Source organism: Nanorana parkeri, unplaced genomic scaffold, assembly GCF_000935625.1.
Source record: "Nanorana parkeri isolate BGI_ZX_2015 unplaced genomic scaffold, ASM93562v1 scaffold579, whole genome shotgun sequence".
NCBI lineage: Eukaryota > Metazoa > Chordata > Amphibia > Anura > Dicroglossidae > Nanorana > Nanorana parkeri.
This window is the reverse complement of record NW_017306847.1, coordinates 770,624-778,373: the sequence shown is the minus strand read 5'-3', so window position 1 is coordinate 778,373 and position 7,750 is coordinate 770,624. Positions and strand designations below refer to the sequence as shown.

The following is a 7,750-nucleotide window of genomic DNA, read 5'->3' as shown; positions in this document are numbered from 1 at the left end:
AAAAAGTGTAAGTATCCTAATTTTTTTGAGCTTACCAAAACTATATGTGCTCCAAAAGTCATATTTTCTCAGCTTCTTTAGCAGACTGACCAATTACTATAATACGACAATACATTTCAGGAATAAATAACTGCACTAAATTGTGGGGTTTTTTTTTCTGCCTGTAGCTCAGCTTTATTTCAACCAAGATAAACACTGACAAAAAAAAACATAACATAGCAAGAAGAAAGTGAGTCAAAACATAAACAACAGCGTGGCCATTTTATTGGACGTTTATACAATACCGTAACAATTTCTATCAGTACAATTTTCTGCTTAGCAGAAAGAATATCAGTTCAAGTCCATTTTTCACTGATGGTCATGTGACTTGGTAGTTGGGCCCTTAAGTGTCAAAATTACTTGTGCTTTTTGAATTTTTTTTCTTGCTGTCTCTTCTCGTCTGTAGCACTGTCCTGGACGGAAAGCCATTTCAGTGGATGACAACGATACATGGGCCACGGAGGAAGTGTTAACTGCAATTTACACAGGAATAAAAGAAACAATACGATCAGCTTCCACTTTTATTAAAATTTTTACTGCCCTTCCGCAAAGAGCAGCTCTGAATAGTAAGCTAAAGGGTAAAGATAAAAACATACCAAGCAAGACACAGCAAAGCCAGCAATTACGATGTATACGGTCCATCCAAACTGTTCAATCACATAGCCATAGATGAAGCCGACAACCTGAAAGAAATAGAATTGCTCATTAAATCAATCCTGTCAATCATTACCTGTCATGGCTAGCCTTTAATGGAAACCTGGGATGAGAGAAACAAAGAATCTGCCATTGCGGACTATTGAAAATGCTACTTCTCTGTGCCATGCTGATCTAATGGCTCCAAAACTAGGAGTCACTGACCTGCAACAAGCATGCAAATCAGAAGTTCTAACTTCACTCCGACTTTATTCTCTGTCTGCTTGTTCTCATTGACAGACTCAAAATACTAAAAAGTGAACAAATGTATTTTCTCAACACATTTTCTGTAACTACTATGCTGCATTAAAAAAAAAACACTTCCAGTTTTAATCATTTGACAGGAAATGAGAAAAAAAACTAAACAAAAAACACCCAATGGGACAGACACAGGCAGCAGTTAAAAATGACAGTAGTTCCAATCCCTTCTCTAATCTATCCAAAGCTAAAAGATATATTTCATAGTCCGGGAGGCCCCCCCCCCACTACCTTCCAACTCTAGGTTATGTCCCTGCACATCACCAGTGGTTCTCTACTGTAATGTGCAGGCTTAATGACTAATAATCAGGTGCAGAAGGGAGACGTGAGCCAGATTCTCAATGTCAGAGCACAATAGGCATTTGCTTTCAGAATTCCTGCAGTACACTGAAAGACATCTGATGATACCTACAGAAACATCAAGGTGCTTGTTTCTTCCTTCAACCCAACAGCAAAGATTCACTTTAAAGGAAGGCACATGCCTACCTTCACTTCACTACATTTCCCGCGACTTCATTTGGTTTCAGGGGCCAAGGAAATACCCAGCACTACCTGAAAATACCCTAATATGGTGGACCATGTGACTCAATCTAAGTGACCACCCTAACCCTGTCAGCTCTGTCACACAGTCAATTGGTTTGTGTTAGCTACAACACCAGCAACTTTACAAAGGACTTTCCTGAATGGAATGGCGTGAAAGCGAATGGAAGGAGGGTATTTGTGTCTGTGGACGTCTGCAGTAAAGTGAACCTGTAACTTTGGCTTGCATGGGCAAAGCACAGATTTACTCTTAAGCGGAATTCTAGGCAGATATAAAAGACACAAATGAATGCATATTATTTAATACATAGGTTCTTGTGTGAATGTAGCCTTATTGTAGCAAAGTTTTTCCAGGAAGACTATATTGGAATCATGATTTCTCAAAATAGTATAATAAAACAACTTTCATACAATGCACGCTTTACATTTTTTATGATTTGGTTTAGGGATTTAGGGTTTATGGTATCAGTGCTGATGCCGAGTATTTGGGCGAGTACTCGTACTCTCCCAAATACATGCCCCATGCCTAGCCTTATACTTCTGGTATCAGGAAGCCGGGCAGAGAGTCATTACATGCTGCCCGGCTTCCCGATTGGCCGGGAAGCCCGCTCCATGCTCCCTCGTCACCTCATGACGAGGAAGCATGGAGGCAGCTTCCCGGCCAATCAGGAAGCCGGGTGCCGCGTCATAACACGGCGCCTGGCTTCCTGGCCAGAAAGCTAGCTCCATGCTTTCTCATCACCTAGTGACGAGAAGCATGGGGACGGCTTCCCTGCTAATCGGGAAGCCGGGTGGCGAGCCAGTACATGCCGCTTCGCTTCCTTAATGGAACTTTCTTTCGGTATCGGCGAGAACAGAAAAAAAAATATCGCCACGCGATACCGAAATACCGGTATCGGTGCATCCCTAATTTGGTTACCTTCTTTTAAAAAGTAACCAAATAAAAATCTGTGTGCCACTAAGAATATAAGGGGCATTTTTTGGAACCAGCTAAAACCTCCTCCCACCCAATCTGCATGCCTGTGGGGACCCTGGTGCACAGCAAAGCTTTTTGCTCCACCTTGTCACTCCATCATGCTAAAACACCAGCACATGGACAGAGATCTTCCCAAATATCACTATTTTTATGTGACATAAAAACAGCAAAGTTACGTAGCATCATAGGTAAAAGTTTGATGTAAACAGATCAGCCAGTATGTTTTCTTTCTAAAATAATCTACAAACAGATATCTTCCCATTTTAAAATGTAAGTTCTATTTACTTACTGCTGAAAAGAGAATGACTCCTTGGAATATCTGTTCCGCAAGTTTTTGGCCTTTGTAATCCTACAAAAAAAATGACAGATGAATAATTTAATAAGTCACATGTCAAACATAGATATACATATGAAAACCTTCATGCAAAATGTCAGAAGCAAGGTCCTCCTAACCATCTTGAATTGTAATGCAACTGTACTGTCTCCCATTATTATGTATAGTGCTGCACTAGCTGTTGACACTTTAAACATCCTGTATAATAATAAAAGGACATAATGTAAGCAGCCTTAATAGACATACACTGAGTGGCCAGATTATTATGACCACCCCATTAGTACTTCGTTGGGCCACGAGATGACTTCGTTGGGCCGCCTCGTGACTCCACGAGATGTTGAAAGGTGATGCGAGGAATCTGACACTGCACTGTTGCCCTTCTGTTGCCATGTACCAGTCTTGCCACTCTCCGTTCTGCCCTAACATTGACTAGTCGCTGACGGCCACAATTCGCACGTTCAGACCCAGATTTCCGGCTGACAGTCCAGTCTTTAACCCCTTCATGACTGAGGCATTTTTTCCATTTTTTGCACCCATGTTATATTCCACATTTTAGGCCTGAGAATTACTTAAAACCCCCCAACATTATATATTTTCTGAATGCCAAGACCCTATACAATATAATGGTGGTAGTTGCAAATTTTTATGTAGCACAATATTAGCGCAACTCGTTATTAAACCCCAAAATTTAGTGACAAATTTAATTAAATGCCCCAGAACACAATACAATACCCATTTTTGTAATGAATATAAAAGATAAGGTTACAACGAGTAAAACGATACCCAACATGCCCAGTTTACAAATTGCGTGCGTCCGTGAAACGGCGAATAACTGCAGTACCCCCCAAAAAGTCCATAGAAGACGCTTTAAAAGCCCCCACAGGTCATCAATTTAGAGATACCCCAAAATACTGGCCCTAGAATTATTGCTCTCACTCCGGCGTGCGCGGCGATACCCAACATGTGTAGCGCATTCGTCGTTTTCATACATAGGCGCACCCGACGTGTGTTTACGTTGCGACGCGCGGGGGACTTTAAATTTTTTTTCAATTATTATTAGATTTATTTTATTTAAAAAAACTGCCAGAATCGCTTCTGTTGTAAAGCCGACAGTCGGCTTTACAAGTTTAAACAAGTCCCGGCGGCAAAAGTCACCGGGAGTCTGTTTAAACAGCCCCGATGCTGGCGATGTACACTGTACGTCGTCAGTCACGTAGGGGTTAAACACTTTAACAGCTGCTGCTCTTGAACATGTAACGAATTCTGCTGTTTTGCTGATACTCGCTCCATGGCTCAGAGTGCCAACAATCATCCCACGTTCAGAGGCTGTTAAATCGCGTTGTTTCTCCATATCTTCAGAAAAAAAATCACTTCTACTGTCGTGGTAAACAACCTGCTTCCCTATTTATAATGGTCTGGCCCTCTAGCAACTTCAGCGCAAAATTATAGCTAATTTGCCAACAAACGTCAGATGGTCATAATTAGGGGTGCACTGATACCGGTATTTTGGTACCGAGTAACGATAATTTTTTTCGGTACTCGCCGATACCAATTACCGAGTAACGGAAGTCCCATTCAGGAAGCCAGGTGCCGTGTAATGACTCGCCACCTGGCTTCCTTATTAGCTGGGAAGCGTGTAAAGAGTCGCCACCCGGCTTTCCGATTAACAAAAAAGTCCCCTCTTACCTTAGTATGTGTAGCCTGTCATCCCCCGGGGCCTCTCCAGCGAGAACGCGGCCCTCGTCCGGTACCCAGCCGGAGCCGTCTAGCCGGCTAATCAGGAAGCCGGGCGTCGTGTAATGACGCGACGCCCTGCTTTCTGATTGGCCGGGAGGCCGGCTCCATGCTCTCGTCATGAGATGACGAGGGAGCATGAAGCCAGCTTCCCGGCCAATCAGAAAGCAGGGCGTCGCGTCATTAGACGACGCCCGGCTTCCTGATTGGGCGGCTCCGGCTGGGTACCGGGCGAAGGCCCCATTCTCGCTGGAGAGGCCCCGGGGGATGACAGGCTACACATACTAAGGTAAGGTAACCTTACCTCACGAGGCCAGCTTCCGGTCAATCGCGAAACCGGTCAGCGTGTAATGACGCGCTGCCCGGCTTCCTGATACCGGAAGTACTCGTGCTAGGCATCGGAGCATTTGGGCGAGTACGAGTACTTGCCCAAATACTCGGAATCTGCACCGATATCGATACTGGTATCGGCATCGGTGCATCCCAAGTCATAATAATCTGGCCACTCAGTGTATAGGCTGCATCGCTCTGAAAAGTTAGTACATACTAGGGATGTCCCGATACTAGTAGGGTGTACTTTAAGGGTGTACTCATAGACCATCTGTGATAAATAAAACAAATTACATTTATTAACCACTTGCTGACTGGGGTGTTTATACCCCCTTCCTGGCCGGGCCATTTTTCAGTATTCAGCGCTGCAGTACTTTGACTGACATTTATTCCGTCATGCAACGCTGTACTGAAATTAATTTTATACCATTTTTTAGGGACAGATAGAGCTTTCTTTTGGTGGTATTTAATCACCCCTACGGGGTTTTTTTTTTTTACTATACAACTCCCTGTTCTCCCTACATTATGTTATAAAACAACTAATATTACCCAATTTTCTGGTAAAATATAAAAGACAGGGTCACGTCGGGTAAATAAACACCAAACATGTCAAGCTTTAAAATTGCGCACACCCGTTTAATCGCAAAAAACTACCATACTCAAAATTGACCATAGCCGACGCTTTAAAAGCTTTTACCGCTCATCGGTTTAGTGTTATCGGTGATTGATGGCCCTAGAATTATTGCTCTCATTCTGCCGTTCGCGGCGATATGTAACATGTGCGGCGCAATGGATGTAATCGGCGTTTCGGGCGTCTGTAGAGACGCCCGAAAGCTTGTATGTAAAACAGCCATCGCTGGCTGTTTACATTCAAAGCCGGTTTCTCGCTCGTGCGGGCCGCCTAGCGGCGGGCACAAGCGAACGGGATAGGACGTCTAAAGACGCCCACCCGCCCTCAAGAAGCCGCTGTCCGGCCGTTTAATTACAATGGCCGGACAGCAGGTAGTTAATACATAATAAAAATGACATTTCAAGTGTGCAAGAAATATTTTCTTCGAAACATCTTAATAAAAAAACAGTTTAAAACATCGAAGAGAAATCGCCTAACAGGGAGTTCCAAATGCTCACACCATCCATATATTTACAATGAAGATTACAACATCATTATACTGTCCTTTAAGTGCAGATATACGTAGCACTTTCCAAAACTTGTTGTACTCATATGTAGGGTGACAAACAGTGCAGCGGATTGGCCTTCTTTTGCCCCTCGACGCGTTTCACCCCAAACATTGGGGCTTAATCGGGAGATAGGCATTCAAAGCAAAATCGCTCCAGACCAATTTCCCCAAGAAGGAGACAAGCCGATATCTTGTGTCTTGATGGGGGACAATGGAAGAGGGTGTAGTGTACCATAGCAGGGACAAAGGTCATTTTGGTGAATGTACACTATGTAAGCTGCTGTGATTGATCCTTCATGAGGCAGACCCTATGTGGTCCCAAAACGTTGCATTTGTTGGTGATATCATATTTAATGTCAATACAGACACATCAATAAGGAAGGTTTCTGTGTGCTAGTGACTCATAACTCTTTTCTGTGTCTTCCTACCCTCATGGCAAATGTTTTCTCTTCTATTCCAAAAAAAACCCTATAAAATCACACTCACAAAAGTGGTGCAGTGTGGGATGAGGAGAGAGGCAGCCAGAAGAAAGGAGATGCTGCTGAGTAGGGCTGCAACAACTAATCGATTAAATCGATAATCAATTACAAGAATAGTTGGCAACATTCTCATTATCGATTAGTTGGTGGGGGGAGAGAGAGAATTTCTAATGCAACCAATCGATTATTTGGAAAAATAATCGGGCAGCTAATCGATTATGAAAACAATTTTTAGCTGCAGCCTAACTGCTGAGCCCATCCAGCCCTGGCCATGGACGGGTGCAACAAGCCTCAAGCAACATCTGGATGGAAGAGAGGATCGTCCAAGTCCCAAGGTCTAAACTTTGCACACAATGACATCACCACATGCAGGAACGCGTTTTGGGGAGGGGTCCCCCTTACCAAGCCTCCTCCGAAATGCATCCCTGTTATGCTTCTGTTACTGGAGCTCCCATTCCTCTACCTGCTGGCTGCATGAGGCTTCCTATCACACCTAAGCTGAAATTGTTTTAGATCTGGGACATCATCTACACACATCAGGCTTTTACTAATGGCTGTATATTGCTGTGGGATGAAAGAGCTAATTCTTACAAAGCAGAGCACCAGGATAAGAATTTAATTCTGTTTTCAGAAGTTGTCATACAGTGCACCCTTCAATACACAGCATTCTTCAGCTCCATGTATCCGCACTGTACGTAGATATGAATATCAATATGCATGGTAAAATGTATGCATGCTCTGCACAATTCCCCATATACTCCCCACTAGGGCTCACCATCTGAGTGGGAATGGAGGCGAATATGTCCAACATGATTGCAGCTTCTCCGGTCTCTGTCACACAAACGGGTCCCAAACCGGAAGCTCTAGACCACCGAGCAGCGTCAGCCCTACGAAGGACCCCTATAGGTGTCCTCCACCTGCCTGCATGGAGATAAAGCAGGAAAGCAAACTAGAATAACTACCTCACAAACCGTAACAAACACAGACTATAATTTAAGAGGCAACAATAAACAACACCTCGTAAAAATCCTCTTTCGGCACCCCTCAGTATTAGCTGTGGACTACGAGGGGGCCTTGTTTTTATGTCAGCCATATTTTCGAAGGACAAAATATACCGCGTATGACACAGCTCGAATGTTTGTGAGAATATAAAGTATATACAGCCGAGCCACGTTGTTCTTTACTAAGA

General features: G+C 43.6%; 1 protein-coding gene across 1 annotated transcript; it reads right to left on the bottom strand.

Annotated features, from left to right (window-relative positions):
- Positions 1 to 242: 242 nt before the first annotated feature.
- Positions 243 to 7,477, bottom strand: SPCS1 (signal peptidase complex subunit 1). Its single transcript, XM_018562483.1, has 4 exons — positions 7,337 to 7,477; positions 2,796 to 2,855; positions 636 to 722; positions 243 to 512 (listed from the first exon to the last, which is right to left on the bottom strand). Exons 1-4 carry the CDS (start codon positions 7,370 to 7,372, stop codon positions 396 to 398), a joined length of 300 nt encoding a protein of 99 aa, XP_018417985.1. The 5' UTR covers positions 7,373 to 7,477; the 3' UTR covers positions 243 to 395.
- Positions 7,478 to 7,750: the final 273 nt, after the last annotated feature.